The sequence below is a fragment of the Trichosurus vulpecula genome, chromosome 5 (assembly GCF_011100635.1).
Source record: "Trichosurus vulpecula isolate mTriVul1 chromosome 5, mTriVul1.pri, whole genome shotgun sequence".
NCBI lineage: Eukaryota > Metazoa > Chordata > Mammalia > Diprotodontia > Phalangeridae > Trichosurus > Trichosurus vulpecula.
Window position 1 is genome coordinate 298,691,739 of NC_050577.1, and position 21,148 is coordinate 298,712,886.

Consider the following 21,148-nt stretch of genomic DNA (forward strand, 5'->3'; position numbering starts at 1 on the left):
CCTTCATCATTTCTTAGGGCACAACCGTATTTCAGTACTTTCAGATACAGCAATTCATTCATCCATTTCTTGATTGATGGGCACCGCCTTAGTTTCCAGTTCTTTCAACCACAAGAAAGAACTGCTATAAATATTTATGTACACATAGATCCTTTTTCTTTTTCTTTGATTTCTTTAGGGAGTAGACCTAGTAATAGTGTTGCTGGGTCAAAAAGTATGTGTAGTTTACTGATTTTTCTGAGTCTTGTTCAAAATTACTACAAAATTTATGAAGTATTTGAGAGACAACCTACAAAGGCACTTAAAAGGGGTGTGTGTGTAAACTGTAAAGCCCTCTTTATAGGAATAAAAGCATTAAAGAATTGTAGATTTACTGATTATGGTTAGGTCATGCCAACATAATGAAAATGTCAAAATGACCTAAATTAACTGACAAATTTAGTGTTAAACCAATCACATTCCTTGAGGGATTCTTTTTCAAACTAGACGCAGTGACTACAGACTGCATTTGGTAGACTCAAAGTCAAGAATCTCAAGGAAAATAGTGGAAAAAGCATGAACAAAGGGGCATAGGATTACCAGGCCTAAAACTGTATTATCTAGCAGTGGTCGCCAAACTCCAGTACCAGTAAAAATAAAAAAGATCAGCAAGAGACAGAAACACCTGAAAACAATAGCCTGGTGATTGCAAAGCCCATAAATTAGGTGGGAAGAAGCACCTTGTTCTGCCCCTTTTCATCTGGGTGACCCAGGGCAGGTCTGAATTTCTCTGAGTTGGCCTCCTCAACCATAGAGTAAGTTGGTCCCCACTGTGGTATCCGCTCCACCCTCACAGGGTTGTTGTGAGGCTCACATGAGCTCGTGTCTGTAAACCTTGAAAATACCTCTTGTTATTATGGTGTCAATCAGAAGCCGATGGTTTTCTGACCTAAGCAGTGGCTGCTTGGATACACATGTGGGGGTGGGGGATGGGGGAGAGAAAAGAGAGTTGAGGGCTTTTGGAGGAGGAGAAGCTTTGTCTCCATCTCAGGAGTGCTTCTCTTCCACTAGACAGTGAGACCGAGGGGTAGGATGTGTCGAGCACAGAACAGCCATCGCAGAAAGAAAGGAAATTGACTGTCATGGGCAAGAACATGGTGGTTATTGATGCAGAAATTATCAAAGAATCAGCTGTCTGTGTGCAGCCAAACCACTGGCCAATGGAAATCAGCCTCACATTAATTAGAAGGCAGAACAAATAAGTGAGAAGACACTGAATAGTTGCAATGGCTTCAACCTGATCCAGTCAAAAGGAATTGCCAGTGCTGAGAAACAGCCAAGAGGCCAAGATGGCTTTGGTTGGAGCTTGTATAGAACATGGTGATGAAGTAGTTTTTGCACTGAGGAGACTAAATGAGCCCAGTAACCAGGTGGTTACTGGCTGGTAAGCCCGCCAGGCCCTCCTCAGGCTGCCTGCCCCAGGACCTGACAGCCTCGATGGCCAGCCTCGGCAGAGTCACAAATCTGGAAGTGGAAGCGACCTCAGAGGCCGGTGAATCCAGCCCTCTCAGGTCACATGTGAACCCAGGTTCTCCCACTCCAGAGTCCAAACTGTGACGTGCAGGACGATGAATTCAGTGGATGCATGTACTTGGAATAAGCGGCACAGATGGACAAGGACAGAAGATAGTTTCGGTAAAGAAGCATGATGCAATAGGTCTACAGAAACAATCAGCATTTCTACCCAGTGCAGCAAAAACCAGGAGGAAGCCAAGGAAGGTCCTAGAATCACATAGAAGGAGGAGGGCAAGGAGGGCTGCATCTGGAAAAGCATGCTGTTCTCATAAAAGTTCCAGGCTACCTCCTGACACAGAGCCATCTGTTGTTCTCCCTGTCATGCTGTGACCCCACGATTTCTGACTAGTCATTGCTGCTGCTGACCAAAAGACAGTGAAGAGACGCAGAGGGGAAGCCAGTAGGCTGTGCATGAGCTGCGTGGCACAACCCCAAGCATGATCTGATGCAGGCGCTGAGACCCGTGGTTCTAACCGTCGGCACCAAGGGGACGTGCTCATGCTGCAGCAGAAGTGGGGCTCAAATCCCAGGCCCAGACTGTCGTGGCCGCAAGGACTGCCCTCCCACCACTCCACCCTCTCCACACTCTCCTTTTTTCCACATTGAGGTTAGTGCTTGACCCTGAGGCTCTTCGTTATTACTTCATGAACCATTTCAGGGAAAAAAATCACATTTGTTTCCGTAAAGCACTGTTGACTGGTGACCAAAGATGTCTTCTAAAGCACCTGAGTGTTCATGGAACTGTGATCACCCAGGAAAGCTTGTCTTGAGGGAACAAGAACTACTGGCAACTGGAGTAGGAGAGTCAGACAGAACGTTGTAGTGGAAAGAACATTGGAGCATCTGGGTTCAGGGTCCAGCTCTGTCACTAACCCAGTGTTTCTCCTTGGACAAGCCATTGAACCTCTCCATGCCTCGGTTTTTTCATCTGTAAAATGAGCAAAGGGCTGGATTAGATTAGCTCTAGGGCTCCTTCTAATTCCAATTTCTACAGTTCTAGGAAGTATACAGTCATTTCGAAATGACCAAATTTAATTGTAACATGAAGCATTGGCCCACTTTGGAGGTGATAATACATGACCTGTAATGCTTGCCTTGGCAGGTGGGACATGAAGATTTGGTAATGGAAGGGCATGGCAAGACTCCGCCTCCTGGGGAAGAAAGCCAACAGTGAGTCATGGTTTATTTTGTAAAAGAGTCTTGTGACACATTTTTGAAATGCTATTGTTAAATCTATTAAAAGCATGTTTGGCGGGGCTCTATGTGTGGGGTATTTGTGCTGGTGGGTGCTCAGTGATGGCAAGTAGTAAGCGTATTTGTATTTATGGGCCTACTAACCTGAAGAAGTGAGAAAGCTAAGTTTTTTCCATAGTTGACTAACCAGAATTGGTATTGTGTTTTAGCAGGGGTTTCATGGATCAGGGTGTTCTAACCTGAGCCAATGAACTTTGGTTTGGATTACTGGTAGAAATAGAAAACAGTATGCCGTTTTCACTAGACATGCCTGTGTGAAACCAACCACCCGAGGAGGTGTTGGAAAAGCACCTCCTGAAATTCTGTTCCATTTAGTCATGTGGCAAGGCTAATCTTTGTTTCAATAACAAAACATTTACCAAAAGGAATTGGTATTAGAAATAGCACCATTTCTCTTATATAGCATTTAATGCAATTCTTGGCATCCTTCCTATCTTAGTGGAATAGTTTGGCTTTAGAAAAAAGGAGGAAGGGGGCCCAGGGAGCATATTTTCTAGAACAGGTGAGGTTTTCCTTTGTTAAAATTGTAAGAAATTCTATAGCAGAACAAGCTAATATTTTTATGGAAGAACAGTCAAGATTATTTTCAGAGGCCTGAAGTTACTACTGTACATTTTTGTTCAAATGGATTCTCTGAATAGTTTTCATAACTTGTAGAATTTGTAGAAAATCTTTCAAGAGAGGTCTTTGTCATCTGCTGGGAGGTTCGTTTTATCCTGCTTTCTGAGCATTTCTTCTTTGATACTCTTTAAGAAAGAAGCACAGTCTGCTTCGACAGAAAATTCATTCCGTGGAATTGGCTCTTTTTCTTGTGAGTAGAAATTTGGATCTCTTCACAGCTGATTGGATTTTTTAACCAAGCACAGCTTCCCAAATGACATTCAGAATCAATCCCAATTTTGTTCATGTCCTGTCAGATACACCTAGGTAGGGTCTTGCATCCATGATGGAGTGATAGAATTAATGAATTTCTAAGCAAGGGTGACAGGGAAAATCGAGGCCCCATTAGAACTGAAGCAGATATAGGAAATATTCAAGTTAGTCCAATTTCTTCCTCCAGTACCCCCTCTTCCCCTCCCCCCCTACACTTTTACGTGATACAGTGATCATAACCCTGACCCCCTCCATCATCTTTGAGGTCTTAAGATCCCAGAGAGGGTTCTAGGCCCCAAGTACCAGCTGCTGTCTCAAGTTTTCCCTGCTCATTAGAGCCACGTTTCCCACATGCAGTTTGCCTGTCTGGGCCACTGTAGTAACTCATTTTCCCAGGATTATATTAACCTGTTGTTTCCCTAAGGCAAAGATTAAGCGCTGTTATGTTTGTGGATCAGTGCTGGACTGACCTTAAAGGTGAGGCCCAGCTGAGGCCTCTGTTCCGATGATGCCCACACAGTAGAATCGCATTGGCCTGCACAGAGGAGCTGCCCTAGGAAAGGCTTGGCTCTTGAAATAGAAGAGCTCTCTTCGTGACTTTTTGGACATTTGTCATTGATGTTGCTGAATTACAGCACATGTACCCTTGGAGATTTGGGGGAAAAGGCAGAGGGGTGCTGCTTTTGTGCTTTATACAAATCCTTTTTTATTTGTTTCATGTAAAATGCGAAGAGGCCAGCTGTGATTTGGAACTGCTGCTTTCAAATTCTTTTACTTAGCATTTGTCTTCTGAGATCATTCTCTGATTACTCGTCTCTAAGATCTACTCCCCAAAATCAAGCAAGCTGAGTGTATTACCATATAATTACTTCATTAAAATCTATAGCTTTAATCATATGGTATATAGAACATAGACACAATTGTAAGAACGAATCCAGCTTTCCAGAAAGGGGAGCAGAAATGGGCTTCGAGGTTGTCTGACCCTCCTCACTGAGGTTGGGGCCAGGAGGTTGTTCCAAGATCCTTCTTGCTCATTCTTTGCTTTGACACGCCGTGGGAAGAGCACTTGGGTGAATGGATGGGGTGATTTTCTCAGCCAGGCTGGTTGCCAGGTGAATTTGGTTCCCTGGGTCCCCCCTTTCCTGTGCACGGGAGCTCAGGCGCCTGTCCGGTCCTCCCGCTTCCACCCCCTGTCCTGGTTCCCTGGTCTGTGGGGCCGGGCTTTGTATGGATTTGTACTTGGGCTGATTTTCATTTCTCTGCAGAGTCTTGATTGTTCTTTTCTTAATAGTTTTTGTTATTTACCAAAATTAGGGATAGGGACTGGGATTTCCTCCATAGAGGAAACTCTCTTCCCAGGCCAAGACTGATTGGCCTCCTCTCTAGCTTCTTGTTGTAAGGATTTTGCCCAGAGCCCTGAGAAAGGTTAGCAGACTTTCCCATAGTCTGCTGGCTGGTAGGTGTCAGGCACTTGAACCTTGGTCTTCCTGGTTCGGGCCAGCAGCCTCTCCTAGTAAAACAAATCTTAGTTCCTGGAGTAAGTCTTATGGGTTAACTACTTCTTCTGAGGGATTGCTTACACTACTAATTATATAGTTTTGTCTACAATTCTATCCCCTAGGCTATGGTCTTGTCTGATTTCACTATCTAAGGAGGATCCCTTCCGAACTTAAATGGGAGTCCTACCTGAAACCTGGAAACGGTGCTCCAGAAAGTTTTACTAGGATGATTCAGAAGGAAGAATGCAGCCTATTGCTGTGCCCAGATCACCATACCCACGTGCACTAGGGTGGACTTGTTGTGGTTTTAGTTTCTATTTGGGAGTTGAGTTCACTCTGATTTCATGGTAAAATTCTGTTCTAATTACATTCTTCCTAACTTAAAGGTCTGAAGAAAAAAATACTACAAAACCTAACCCAAAGGACAACCCAAGTGACTTTTCTGACATTCTGAAGTGATTCCAGCCCAGAATACTCAACTCTAGCCTCTTGCCCTGGCCCATCCATGGGCTTCCCCTCAGTGGTTTGCCTGCCCCTTTCTTCTCTCTGCTAACTGCATGATCTCACTGATGTGCCCTCTGTATCTCCTGGCTTGCTTGCCTCATTCTCCCAGAAATCCTCCCAAGGAGGATCTACATAGCTCTGCTCCCTGAGGGTATTGATTTTTGGTTTTGCATTATCTTTGCTTAGCTTAGTGCCTTGCCCCGTGTTGCAGGTGCTTAATACCTTGCTTGTGGAATAAAGGCATTAATTCCTTGTTCTTATCACTGATTGGCTCACCTTCCTTTCAGATAATACATTTCCTAGATACTTATATTTGTATCCAAAGCATCCTTGGTCATTAATCTGCTGCAGCCTGTTTACGGGTCTTTGAACCATAGACCTGAAGCTGTAAGGGACCATGAGGTCCCCTAATCCAGGCTCCTTATTGGAAAACTGAGGAATCTGAGGCCCTGTGACATAGGTGGTGAATGGGCCAAGAGCACACAGGTGGTAGTTACCAGGGCCAGGCCTCAGCTTCACACAGCTTCCCTTACATCTCTGCTGAGTCCTTGGGGTCACTGAGTTTGTAGTTCTGGTCTTCCGTGATCTGAAGGATCACTGAGGCAGTCTGGGCAGGTTGAGGTTTCTGGGGGAAGTAGCTTAAGATGTTTCAAAAGTCATGTGAAGTTTCCCCAATATACAGTGCAGTTTGTAAGCATTTATTAAGGGCTTAGGTGTTGTGGGCATCAGAGAAAGGCACAAATGGTTCCTGCCCTCCAGGAGCCTTCATTCTAAAGGAAGAGATGGATGACATTTAAGTTACCATGGACAGAAAAGGTTTACACTGTTAGTGTTAGTAGAATTTGAACTCAGGTCTTACTGCCTCCGGGCCTAGAGCTCTAGCCACTGTGCCAACCAGTTGACTGTTAGAGAACTAGCTCCCTCCTGTGGCATTCATCTCATTCTGGGTTTGCACACTTTTTCTCAAGCCTAAACCCACAAATGAATGTTTTCCTGTCTCTTGCCCAAGGGCCTATGGAGAGGTCCCACAAGGTGAGAGGCACTCTATCCATCGTACCACCTAGCTGCCCCCAACAGCATGTAGTAAATAGAAGGGGAGACAGCTTTTATAAAGAGAGTGATGTAGTACTTGGGTTAATTGTTGCCTCTTTTGTTATATCTTCAGGTTTCAAGCCCCTTTAGTTCTTCCTAATCTGTCTCTCTTTTAGGTCCATTCTCCAATCTTAGATTCCTCGCTCTTAGCTCTGGGAGGTCCTCTGGTCAGTGCCCTTGTCCTAAGAGAAGCTCATCTCTGGGTTTCTGTTCCCTTTGTCTCCAAATCTGTATTTCATATCTATGCATCCCATTAGGCTTGAAGTTAGTTCTTCAAGGCAGAAATGATTCTTTTGATCAAGTTTGTAACATATTTCATGAATTCTTTCTAAATACAATCATAGCTAAATTATTTCAGAGTCACTACTTTCATCTACATCATTATCCCCAGAATACAAATTTTGGGAGTATTTTCTAACTGGCATTTAAATTCAGAGCCCTAAGAGACTCTTGTCCCTGGGAAGCAGCATTGTTGGGAGCATCCCACTGGCAAGCTTGCACAAAGACAGCTGTTGCTTTCAAGCCTTTTTTTTTCTTTCTGTTTTCAGCCACTTAGAACATTAGAGCTAGAAGAGACATCAGAGTCCTTCAGGTCCAACTTCTTCATGTTATGGGGAGGAAGTGGAGGCCCAGGGACCCGCAAGGGAAGGGATCAGTATGATCATAAGGTCTAGACCTGACAGGGGCCTTCGAGACCACCAACATCAACCCCCTTGTTTCATAGTGACTCCAGTGCAGCTTCTGGATTCCAATCCAGGGCCCTCTCCCCACTGTCCATGGTTCTCAGGCAAGAACTCTTCATATGTGGTTAGTGTAGAGTCTGCATTAGCCAGCCAGCCAGCTTAGCCAGGGCATTATTGGAGAGGTTAGGGGAATCTCCACAGGTGGGAAATGGTGCTCCATTCTAGCCCAGTTTTGTAGGTGAATGTGCTGTTTATGAAGAGTAGTTAAGTTCATGCTGCCTGCATCTGAAAAATAAAGTTAGAAATACTTTCATTACACATTTTGGTAAGGACAAAGTCATGTCTCTTGATAGCATCTGATATGGACAACATAGCTCAGAAGGTGACTTTCAGGTTTTTGATTTGTTTTGGGTAAACTTTGGTATCTTTAAAAGCACTTTCAGGAACTGATATATTTTGTTTGGATATAACATTCCCTCTCCCCACACAATACACATAATACTGCCCTTAAAATACACACATGAACCCAAAATAGTTAAATTATAACAAAATTAGTCAGCATAATAACTTACAAATGTAAAATGTAACATTCTGTTTCTTAACAGAAAGGATGCATGCTCAGTCTCCTGTAAACAGTGTTGGTCATTATATTAGACCAGATCTCCACAGCATGGCAGGTAGGGGCCAAGACTTAAAAAGGCTAACTGCTTCGGGCCACAGATTGGTTTTCAGTGACGCACTTTCCATGTAAAGGTATAATTAATGATTAAACTATTTTACAAAAAAAGCATATTTTAAAAGGGAAAATTTCAATTAATATCAATTAATTACACATATTACTTGATTTTTATTTATATGAAATCACATTAATGTTTAAAAAATTATTTTGATAAGCAGTACAAGTTTTAATACATTTTTCAGTTTTTCCTGCTGTTTACATTTAGTAACAACCAAAAACACAGTGAAAAGATACAACTCTCGATCCTCTCTGACTAGAGACAGACTGACAGCGGTTGGTGGCCACGGGAAAGTGACAAATAGAGCAGTGGCAACCCACCCGCCACGTTACATGATGGGCACAGTAGTGACTAGTGGAAGGTGGGTTAAGCAGGGTACTTTCTTTTACATTCTCTACATTTTTTTTCAGGCCCCCCAAAATCCTTTGGTGGGCCGCAAGTAGCCTGCAGGTTGTATGTTGTGCAGGCCTGTATTAGACTTTGAAGGTTTTTACTATTCACCATCATAGTTTTGTAAAATGTTTTGGAAAGCCTGAAATGGAATTGTAGTGAATACCTATGGTACCTGTTCCAGATCTTTTTCCTCTCTCCCCGATTTGTCAATCTCAGTTACTTGTGTCCCACCCCTCCCTGTTACCCCAACAGACATACATTCCTGTCTTCCTGATAACCTTCATCGAAAGAGAGAAGGCCTTAGGGGTGCCTTTGATGCCCTTCCTCAGCACCTCCAAGTGTTTCTGTGGGGGGCTCTCTGACTTTCCCGATCTCATTCCCCACCCCCCACTTCTTTGGGACCATGTTTAATTGGTTACTCCCTGGAAACCTGGTCATCCTCTGCCCTGCCCTGAGTTCCATGACTAGTACCACTTCTAGCCAGTTACCTGTTCTCCTAACCCACTTTTCCTTGCTCCTCTGCCACATTTGCCAAGTCCTAGTGGTTCTGTAATGGCTGGCATTTGTCTTTTCCTTTCCTTTTCTTCCATTACCACCCTTCTGCCCTGTTATAACTCTTGGTTCCTAATAGTTGTAGCCACCTCTGTTTCCTTCTCTCCACCTCAATCCAATGTATATATCTCTAACAGTTGAATCTTTTTAAAGCATAGGTCGTTCATGTTACTCTCATTATTCAGTGACTCCCATTTGCTTCCCAATTGACATTTGAGATCCTTAGCCTGACATTCAGGACTTGCCACAATCTAGCTACTTCTCAGCCTTTTCTCCTACTACTCTCTCTCCTTCATGTAATGGTAAATTTTCTAATCTGCTCTTTTCTCCTTGCCCAATTCCATATACTTTTCCCATTATCCCAGGGTGTTGACTTCCTACAGTCTTTTGGTCTTTTGAGGTTTGAATCCATTTAGCTTTCTCTGTGAAATCCTCCCTCAGCTCCTTTGTTTTGTTCCCCTCCAAATACACATCATGTAAAATTGTGCATTATTGTGTTCTGTGGATGTCTTAACCTCCTCCCTGATTACTAACTCCTTGTTGGAGACTGTGTCTCGTTTATTTAAACTCTGTATCTCCCTCCTGCTTCCAATCTCTCATCTTTTCAATAAGAATATATATATATACCTTGAGAAATCTAGGCGTATTTTGTCTATGGCATTCCCCTACTGTAACAAACTAGTAACCCTGTCCAAATTATTTTTTAAAAAATATAAAAGGAAATGAGTTTAGTCTGGAATGAGTTATTTTTGATAAACATATATTAATTCTCAGTGTTTCCTTTTCTAAATACTCACAAACCTTCCCTTTACGGATAGGTGCTAGAATTTTGCCAATCATTGGCTTTAGTAGTAGATGCTCAATGAATATTTGTCTAGTTGAATTTAATCTATATATCCAGGTCTAATCTCCTGAACTTCAGTCTCATATCACTAACTCCTAGAAGAACTAGAGTTGGGAGCAAAGGAAGTAGATCTAGTATTGGGGGAGAAGCTTTGAAACCATGTATGGTAAGGAGTCTCCATGGTGGAGTGGGAGGAGCACTGGACTGAGTCAGGCCAGACCTGCCCTCCTGTGTTGGATCTATCATGGACCAGCTGTGTGACTTGGAGTCCCTCTCTTCATAGTCAAAATGTACCTGGAACTGCCTTCCAGGGGCCTGTGAGGATCATGGGGCTCATGCCCTGGTGGTGCTGAGGAAAGATACCAACTGGGGAATTCAAGACCAGGGTTTGGAGCCTGGTTATGTCACCCCCTTCCTGTGGGATCTTGGGCCAGTAACCTCAGTTCTCTGAGCTCCACTTTGCCCAAATGTAAAATGAAGGGTTTGGGCCATATTTTTTTGTCCCTATAGCCACCTCTAGTTTTAAGATTTGTGATTCTAAGAGTGTTTGCTGAGTTCAGCTCTTACGCCTATTAATAGATTTATATTTGTTACAGATCGCAACTTAGTGTGCTATATAAATCTTGAATATTTCAGTACTTTGGGTGTTCACAGTCTGAAATCTTCTAATGTGGTATGTGATGGAGAGAATAGGTTTTTTTTGGGCTGGTGCTTCATCCAGGTCATGATTGTTAACCATGAATGTCCTCCAAGACCCTCTTCTCCTTCTATACTATTTCACTTGGTGATCTTAGCTCTGTGATTTCAACTAACACCTCTATGTACTTGATTTTCAGATTTATTTGTCCAGCCCTAACCTCCTTCCTGACCACCAGTCTTGTGTCTCCAACTGCCTTTTGGACAATTAGAACTGGATATGCGGAAGACATCTTAAACTCAGTGTGTTCCAAATGAAACTTATTATCTTGTTCCCTCCCCAAAAGTTCCCCTCTTCCTAACAGCCCTGTTCCTGTTGAGAGTACCAACATCCAGGTACTTAGACTCTACCAAAGTTCCAGCTTCGGTTCCTCATTCTCAGCCCCCACATCTAATCAGTCATCACTCCCTATTGTTTCTACCTTCTGGCCGTCTCCTGTCCTCTGGCACTGCCCCCACCCTAGTGCAACCCTCATCACTTCATGCTTGGATTGTTGTGCTAGTGGGGGTGGGGAGGTGTCCTGCCTGACTCTGCTTTCTCTCCCCTCCAGTCCATTCTCAATTCAGCCACCAAAGTGATCTGACCATTCCACCTCTCCTTTTAATCAGCTACACACACATCCTATCACCTCCAGGATCACATAGAAAATCTTCTCTTTGGTTTTTAAAACCCTCTCCAAACTGCCCCCCCTTCCAGTCTTATTACTTACACTCTCCAACCAAGTGTGTGTTTTCCCCCCACTATGTACTCTTCAGTCCGGTAACACTGACCTCCTTACTGTTCCTAAAACCATATTCTCCCTTGTTCCTCTCTGGGCATTTGTCCTGATTGTCTCCCGTACTTGGAACTGTCTTCCTGTCATCTCTACTCCTGGTTTCCTTCAATACCAACTAAAATCCCACCTAATGCAAGAGCCCTTTCCTAAACTCTCTTCATTCTGATGCCTCCCCTCTCTTGATCATTTCCAGTTTCTCCTGTCTGTATCTTGTCTGTACATAACTGTTTGCATGTTGTCTCCCCCAGGATAACGTAAGCTGCTGGAGGGAGGGCTCTGCCTTTCTTTGTGTCTCTAGGGCTTAACACAGTGCCTGGCACATAGTAGGCACTTAACAAATGTTGATTGATTGCTCTCTCAAAACATTCCTCAGTGTTCAGATGCCTGCACCCTGCTCCAGTGAGTATCGTGGTGGGCTTTAAGAGCATTTCAGGCCACGTCTTCCTGACAGCCACCTCTGTGCAGGCACACAAACACAGAACCCATCAGCTGCCTTCCTCTCCTTCCATCTGGGTAACAGAGTTGGGAGAGACACCATGAAATGGACAGGTTTTGGAAGCTGGCTGTGATTCCTTTTGCGAGGGAATCCATGCTTTTGGATCCTTTCCCATTGTGAAATCTTCACTCGTTGGGTAATTTAAAGCAGATCCAGAGCAGGTACCACCTTTTCATGAAGCCTTTCCATGTAGCTACAGCTTAGAAAGAAATGATCCTTCCCCCCTTAGCTTTCCCCCCTGGACTTCCCTCTTCCCTTAGTTTCCTGGAGGTAGAAGGGACTCATTCCGAACGTCATCTAGTGAGGCCCCCTCAGCTTGCAGCCATGGAAAGTGAGATCCTGGGAGGGAGCCAGCACCTTGAGGAAAATCACTTGGCTCGCTGTGTGGAGGATGGACTAGGGAAAGGAGGAACAGGAGGCAGGGGACCATGTTGTTCCCCGGCAGTGTCCCAGCAAAAGGTGATGAAGAGCTGAACCGAAGTGGAGGTCGTTAAGAAGGAGCATTATCCTGCACTCCTGACTTGCCCTCGTCCTGGATCGCTTGTCATGTTTTGCCCCCTTTGCAGCATCTTTCGCACCCGATCCCTTCTCTTCCCCAGCTGCCCCCTCAGAGGCCTTCGGTGCCTCTCCCCCAGATTACAGCAGTTGCCTTCTCTTCGATCCCTTTGCCTCCTGTCTCTCCCCCTCCAGTACATCCAGCACCCTGCTGTAAGAGGAATTTAACTTAGTCCCCAGTCTGACAGTATGACTCCCCTGCTCCTCCAGCTCCAGGGGCTTCCTTTTGCCATCGGATAAAATATAAACTCTTCTACTTAGCTTTCTAAAGCCCTGCCTCCCTCCACAACCTTCAGCCTTTTTGGCTGTTCTCTCCCCCTGGTGCTGTGGGAGCCAGCTCCACTGGGCTCCTCTCTGTCCTCACACATGGCTGTCTTCCAGGCTTAGAATGCACAGCCTCCTTCCCTCCATCTCTACCTCCTCCAGTCTCTCTCTTCTTAAGGTACAGCTCAGGCACCATGTTCTCCATGAAGCCTTTGCTGACCCCAGTTGCTAGTGCCCTTGTTCCAATAGTGCCTGGATTTAACTACTTTGTACATATTTGTATTTATTTCTCTTAAAATGATTCTGTGTTGATTTTAGGTGCCATTGTGGTCTTCCTCCTGGTGAGGAGAGGTTTTTTCTTTCTTTGTACTTCTGATCCCTGGTACCCACCACAATGCCTAGCACATAGTAGGTACTTAATAGATATTGCTGATTGGTGGGTATGGCATGAGTTTTATAGGACTTTTTTCTTTCTTCAAACTGCTATAGACAATGGCTCAGGAGATGTAAAACGCAGCAGAGAAAGTAGTTATTGGAAAAGTGAAATATACCAATAAAATTTATTTTAAAAGAAGTTTATTAAGCTCAGGAACAACTTAGAGTAGAAGATGGCTGAGGCACAATGCTCATACATACATCCAGTGAAAATGGACAGATCACAGTAGACTAAACAATGACCAAGGAAGGCAAGAAGAAGCTGCCAGGACTTCCCTTAACCTCCGGATGGCACGGGTGACAGGCAAGCTTGCCCGGGCCCCAGGAGCCTTCCAACATGAGCAGAGATGGGCCAGAAATGGGTATGTTTATGTATGCGCACCTCTGGGAAGAGGCTGGGCCTTGCGGTACACGGACCAGAGCCCAGTCCCAGGGCTCCAGGGGCCTCAGTACTTTTGTCTTCAGATCCCATTGAGAGTTGGCTGGGCCTGAAAATCTGACATTCTGAACCTCAGAAGTCCAGGGTGGGGAGCCTAACTCCATTTTCCTTGACTCTGCTCATTTGCTAAAAGGGGGACTTTTCACTTCTGTTTTTTTCTTGCAGGGGGGAAGGCAGGGCAGTTGGGGTTAAGTGACTTGCCCAAGGTGACGCTGCTAGTAAGTGTGTCAGTTGCCTGAGGCCGGATTTGAACTCAGGTCCTCCTGACTTCAGGGCCGGTGTTCTACTCACTGTGATACCCAGCTGCCCTTGAATTTTTTTTTCAATGCACTGACGTGAACAGAAGGGACCATAGACAAGGAGGACAATTTTGAAAATTAAGCATGGGCTGGATGACATGCTTCTTAACGAAGTGAGCAGCGTGGAGATTCAAGGTGTTGTAAACAGTCTGCTTTTTTGTGTTCAGCCGAGTGTGTGGATGTTCATCGTCAGGTGTTTAAGTTTAAAAATAAAACATTTAAATTCAAAAGCATAATGTATGATATAGCTGTTTGTTTGTGTGGCTTATTCTTGTACATTGTTAGTTCCTTTAGAACATTTACATGCCTAACACTTAGCATAGTACGTTGCTAATACATAATAAAAGTCAAATTCAGTAGAAAAAGGACCCAACAAATTTACATCAGATGTTTCTTCGATCCGTTTTATAAATGTATACATTTTGTTCAGTACAATTTTAGCTAACTTGAAAGTCTGACAACTTATAAGATTCTGTGCAGAATTCTCATGGTGGTAAAGTGAATAGAGCTTGAGCCTGAAGTCAGGAGGACCTGAATTCAAATCCAGCCTTCACCATTAACTAGCTTCGGGACCCTGGGCAGGTCACCTAAGCTCTGTCTGCCTCAGTCTCCTCAACAGTAAAATGGGGGTGATAAGAGCACTTCCCCCCAGGGCTTTCGTGAGGATCAGATGAGATCGTATTTGTACAACGCTTATGCCTGGCACACAGTAGGCGCTGTGCTAATGTTAGCTCTCTGATACGGAGGCTTTTTGCTAGGATTGTGTTATTTTTTTTCTTTTTGGCAGTGATCCAGGCAGCTGTACTTGTACAAGCCTAGCGTTTCTGTGGGTCCTGTGGCCATCCTGAGGCCCCTCAGAGTGAGGAAGACCTGAGACAGATCAAATCCTGCCTTCTGTAGTTACGAGCTGCGTGACCCTGGGCAAGTCACTCACCTGCAGTTTGCTCCTCTGTGAAAGAGCCATATCCGTAACATTGGCCTCCTAGAGGGATCTGCGTGCTCGTGAGGCCTTGTGCAAACCTTGAAATACTGTCTAGATGCTCACAGGCACGGATCCATTTACAAACCCTCCAGACTGTTGGTTACAGGTTCTGTCTGTTCATTGTTTACCACTTGACTCGGTCAGGCAGCGAGCATTTATTGGTACGTGCTAGGCAGTGACCTTGCAAACAAAAAAGAAACCATCTCCCCTCAAGGAGCGTGCTGGCTGTTAGAGGAGATGGAGCGGGGCTGAGCCTTAAACATGTCAGATTCTCTGAAGTGGAGGTGAGGCTGCAGGATGAGAAGAGTCATGGAGGGGCACAAAACCTGCACAGCTGTGGTCTGGTGAGGGGCTTGCCGTTCTTATTCCCGTTTAACAGATAAGGAAATGGAGGAAGAATGAGGTAAAGCACCTTGCACGGGGTCACAGCTCCACCGGGTCTGTGTGACTTCAGGTCCAGGCCTCTGTTTACTGTGCTCCCCACCTGCCTCATTCTCCTGGCAGGCATATTGGATAGGCCCGGCCAAGGGACAGAGATGGAGGTTGGCGTGTGACGAAGGAGGATGACGAGACTAGTTTGAGTGTAGGGAAAGGGAGTGAAATAGAATCAGGTTGGAAAAGGAGCCTGGGCTTTCATGGTCAGAGGAGTTTCTCTTTGGTCCCAGGGGAGAGACAGGGCAACTTTGGTGGCTGAGTAAAGGTGGACTAGAGAAGGGGGACGCCAGGCAGGGAGGCTGAGGCCAACTGGAAAGTGATGCCCTTCGAGGAGAGAGAAGGGAGGGGGGAAGGAAGAGGTCTGGCAGCTGAGGCATGGAGGGAGCCGAGCGAGGCCGGCCCCTGTCTGCTCTGAGGCTTGTGGTCGTTTCTTGAGCTACTTTGTTGCATTTCCTCATCTGAGTCTCAGGATCGCTCCGAGGTGAGCTTCCCCAAACCCTGTGGCCCATTTCATTTTCTGGAATAAATGGCGGGTTGGCCCCTGGGCTGCTCCAAGAGCATCCTCGGTAGGATACCCGGGCAAAGGGCAGGGCGTAGATGGAGCCCGGCAGCCTGCTCCTCTTGCCAGCTTTCTGCCTGAACTTTGCTGCTTCCTTTGTGGAGGCTGCTCCCCGGGGCAAGGAGGGGCTCCCACCACCATGATCCCCACCTGTGGGGATCTGAGCTGCTTTCTGTCATTGCCTTGGCTTAGGGTGGGAGAGGAGGCCAGGCGCCTCTGTGAGTCCTGGCCCCCCCCCCCCCCCAAAGCCTTTCCTGTTCTGTCCCTCCTGGCCAGCAGGCCTAGCCCCCATCCTTGCCTGGGAGCCCCTGAGGCCCAGCTCAGCATCCCTTCCTCCTCTTGGAGGCTTTCCCTTAGAGGCGGTGCCGGCAGCTGCAGTGGAGGGGAGGGGTGGCGGCGGCAGCAGCAGCAGCAGCAGGAGCCCCAGCCCTCTTCTCCTCCCTCCCTCCCTCTTCTCCCTCCCCTTCTCCCTTGATTGACAAACCTGCCCAGGGTCACATGACAGGCCTCTATTTGAAGGTCACCACAAGCCTGCTTCCTTTAGAGAGACAGAGGGGGAGAGCGAGAGCAGAGAGGGAAGGCGAGAGTGCGAGAGGGAGAGGAGAGGAGAGAGAGAGAGAGAGAGAGAGAGAGAGAGGGAGAGAGAGAGAGGGAGAGGCGAGGCAGGAGAGGCGAGGCGAGGCAGGCGGCGGGGCCGGCGGGCAGCACAGGCAGAGAGGCGGGCAGGCGGGCAGGCAGCAGGCGAGGAGGGTGCCCACGCCAAGATGGCCGACAGAGCCTCTGCTGCCTTGTGAGCAACCGAGCCCAGGGAGCCAGCCCCAAGGACAAAAGGGAGCCAGCCGCCGCTGCCGCCACCGCCACCGCCACCGCCGGGCCAGCGCTTCCTAGGCCCTGCTCGGCCCCTGCTGCTGGATGCTGCGTGCCGCTGGGGGCTGGATTTCTGTAAGCACTGCTGCACTTTACCAGGTGGGTACCGCTCAGGGCAGGGGCAGGGGCCGGGCCCAGCCCAGCCGATCCCCACCTCCCCTCCCCGAGCCAGGGTGCTGGGTCCCGGGAGCAGGCCCAGCCTGGGGGGAGTGAGCCGGGGAGCCCACTACAGCATTTCCAAACTGAAAAAGGCCTGGGCAAAATGGAGCTTTCGCTTGGGAAGTGATGGCATTTTTAAATGGGTTTGTGCAAATTGCTTATGTCTGTTGTACAAACAGAAGAAGAGCTGACGGATGAAAATCCGGTCTTTAAAAAGAGATTTGACAAAATTCCCCCTCCCCCCTTAAATCTGCTGCAAAAATTTGCATAAATATAAATGGCTTTGCATTCTTTCTGCTGCTAAGGCCGACAAAGGAGGAGGGAGGTAGCCGAAGCGGGCAGAGCCTTTTTCTCCATTTTTACCAGGCCCTCCTTCCTAGAGAGATGGAAACCTCAAAGACGCCCAGCCAGATATTTTTTAAACCTCAGCTTGGGGCCGAGTGAGCAAACCCAGACGGGTTTGGGTTTGGAGACTCCCAGCTTGAAACCAGCTTCCTATGGAATCAGTACGTGTGTGCGCGCCTGTGTGTGTGTGTGCACACGCATGTGTGTGTGTGTGTGTGTGTGTGTGTGCACACGCATGTGTGTGTTTCTGTGTCTGTGTGTCTGCGTCTGTGTGTGCTCGAGCGCCCCAGAGCTTGCCTGCACTCCTTTGCTTTCATTTTGTGTTCAAAAAGGTGCCACCAGATGCGCTTTTATTTAGACCGTGGTTTGAGATAAATGGTGGTGCCCTGTGTAGTGGTGTTCTGAGGTGCAAACCAGTGTCCTCTTGCTTAGAAATGCCTTCTCTGTTCATCAGTTTCTCCTGGTTTGTTTTAGGGCCTTTTCCATTTCTGACCAGAATAAGTGGTTTAGATTCAGTTATGCGCTGGAAGGATGACGGCGCTTTCTTTCCATAGCCTAGATCTCTGTGTGTGGTAACTAACTCATTTTGGCCATGCATCCAGCCGGGAACGGTTTGGGGACTCAGAAGAATAATTAGGTGTGTATGCTTGTCAGTGTCCGTTGAAATTGTGCATTGCCTGAAGTTTAAATTCCATTGGTCTTAATGCCGTATTCTAGCGGGAGGATTAAAAAAAAAAACCTGAAAACTCGCTTTCTGGGAGCAGCCTCCCCCTATCATTGTGAGAGTGTGATGTAATGCTCCTTCCTCTGTCTGGTGGGCTGAGAGAGGATTAGAGTTTTGTGCTATGGCAGTGAGAATGCCCCCAGCCCCCATAGCAACACATCCCTGCTTCTGAGAGGTCTTATTCCCCGGTGTTTATGTGTTTGTAGCCTACTGATTTATGCAGTGACACATTTCTTGAGAGGAGAGTGAGAGATACTGTTAATCTGAATCTGTTAACAAAGCGGAAATTAGATTTAGAAATATATCTTTAAAGGATGCAAATAGACTGGATTGTCTGATTTCGATTGTTTATACAGGCATGGAGACTGTACTAGATCTGATATATTGAGAATTAAATTGTTTTAATTTTAAAATACTTATTTTTTTGTTTTCCTTTACATTTAGTTAGTTATGATGTTATCACTGGGACTGAAAGAAAATATTAACTTAATAGGAGAAAAATATTGGAACATTAAAAAAAATTTGACAGCCTGTGGAAGGAAAAGGGTGTGTGGCGATTTCAAAAGAAGCTTCATTCTGTAAAAATGGGTTGGCCCACTTGTGCAGAAAATGGTTTACCCCCTTGAGTTAGTTGTTTCTGGATAGATGGAGTTACATGTGAATAATAGGCTTCCCATTTAATTTTCACCAAAATTAAAAGAATTAAAACTCACCAAATGGATGGATTTTTTTTCCTTTTTATTAGCAGTAGTAAAGGAAGGAACGACTTTTGGTTTTAATGTTGTGAATATTTTATCATTTTCATTTCCATCAGACTGGAAATAATAGCGACAACCTTCTGTTACAAAGGTATTCTGCAACCATCTTGGCTCATTTTGGTTATGGTCTTTCTAGATAAAAAGAAAGGACAAATAAAAATGGGAGAGAAGACTGTATCATGGACCTAAAGAAAGCAGAACTGTCATTTTTACATCTTTGAAAATGGAAGTACTTATTTGGGGATATTCTCTTGCTAAATGTCTAATTTATCTTTGAGTACTAGAGATGAGTTTATAAGGGAAAAGGTGTACTCACTATTTGAGATTGAATTTGGGGAGAAGATTTTTTTTTTTTCCATTTTCATGCTTTGCGCAGTATGCAGACAGCTGGATGTCAGGTTAATTCAGTTGGTTGCTTTGAATTAAGAGCCAAGAAGCCAAGTGTGTTTGCTCCTTGAAAAGGGAACCGGATTTTGAAAATGACCATACTGGACACAAATTTAGGACATCATACTGAGAAATAACAAAATGCATTTATCATAATTTTTTCTTTTCAGCAGACATGAATATCGGATAAATAAGATTTGCCACTAGGTTCCTAGCAAAACATATTTGAAATCTTATAATTGTGAGTGGTTTCAGAATAGGAGCTGCCATTTTGGATCTTTTTCTGTGCAACAAACCCTGATGGCAAATTTTTAAGGGTCTGATTCCAAGGTACAGTATTTGAAAATGGGTGATGGATGGTATGTGCATATGGACGATTTAAATGTACCTTTCTCTTTTTTGTCTTTGGAGAACGGTTCCCTTGCAGTGTAAGCCAAAGGCTTAAAATCTATTAATGTTAATAATTGAGGGAACTAACATTCTGAAGAGTTGCTTAAAAGTACAGAGGATGAGATTTGGGAAAACTAGATTATTCACTGTTTTTAAAACTGTTGAAGATGCTAATTTCTCTTGTTACTCTTTTAATATCTGCGTAACCAAACTCCTTATACTTAAGCCTATGATGAAATCATAAGCCATTATTCATGGTTGTTTCTTAGGAATAAATGTGTGAAGTATTGTGTGTGTGTGTGTGTGTGTGTGTGTGTGAGAGAGAGAGAGAAGTATTAGACTTAAAATATTTCAGAAAAATCTTAATAAGTGATTTAAATACATGTTCTTCCACTGGCGAATGGCACTTAAGTCTCTGCAGTGTTTTGGAAGAATCCTTTTAATCTCAGTTGGAATTCCTAGTCAATCAAACCAACTTCTCTACTCTGACCTGGCTTGGAATGAAGCTTTGTATTGACCCTTAATTATCATATGGTGCAATAATTCAGAAATATTGAAGTAAGATACTTATGTCTGAGAGGACTTTATATGCTAAGACAGGCAGGTAAGGATGGCCTAGCGTGCATGGTACTTAATTCTTGGATAGATCTATGGCATAGCCTCTGTGCTTTAATCAGTTCAAGAGTGCAGGCCACGTGTACCTGTCCATCCTGGACCAAGTAGATGGTGGAAAAAATGAATGGATTCTCTGCCTCTTAATTGTATGAATTCAGGCAAGTCATTTACTTCCTCTGGGCCTTACTTTCCTTATTTGTAAAATGAAGAGCTCAAACTAAAGGATCTTTAAGAATCCTTTTAGATCTGTTTATCACAAGCCCTCTGATTTCATCCACGTGGGGGTACTCCTTCCACCAGCACATTTTGCCTTCAAATAAGGTTACATTCTACTGGGTGGACAGAATATTCATAAAGACAAGTAAATACAACATATGTTTAGAATAAATACCAAAGCAGGATGGGTCTTGTTGTCGGGGGGGGGGGGGGGGGGGCGCTTCAGGGAGAAGAGGAGAGGATTGCAACACTTGGAAGACTCAGAAAAGACCTTTTCCAGAAGGTGACCCTGGAGCTGAGCCTTGAAAGAAGCAGAGATGAGAAGGGAGAACATTCCTGGAGTGGGAGACAGCATCTACAAAGGCATGGTGGCAGGAAATGAGTGTTGTGCCTAAGGGACAACAAGAAAGCCACTCTGGCTGCACCACAGAGTCATCGAGGAAGGGGAGTTTATATGTAATGGGTCCAGCAGCATAGCTTGAAGACAGACTGCGAAGATCTTTTTTAAATACCAAACAGAGGTGCTTGTATTTCATCCAGCAAGACTTGGCAACTGATCAGCAGAGGCAGTAGGGAGCCACTGAAGCTTCTTGAGCATAGGAGTGACTTCAGGAATATCAATATGGCAGCCACAAGAAGGAGGAAACTTGTGATAGTCCAGAAGAAAGGCAATGCAAGCCTGTACCAGGGTGACTGTAGTGTGAGTAGAAAAGTGGGGGTGAAATACAAGATGCTGTGGAGGGAGAATCCCCAAGACTTGGCCACC

The 21,148-nt window shown here is 45.3% G+C and overlaps 1 protein-coding gene across 1 annotated transcript in view; it reads left to right on the forward strand.

Moving 5' to 3' along the window:
* The window catches only part of TNRC6B (trinucleotide repeat containing adaptor 6B), a 229,753-nt gene that overhangs the window by 56,217 nt on the left and 152,388 nt on the right, over positions 1–21,148 (forward strand). Inside the window, exon 4 of the mRNA XM_036759875.1 lies at positions 2,657–2,724. Coding sequence (XP_036615770.1) covers positions 2,657–2,724 — 68 coding nt within the window. The remainder of the gene's footprint in view (positions 1–2,656; positions 2,725–21,148) is intronic.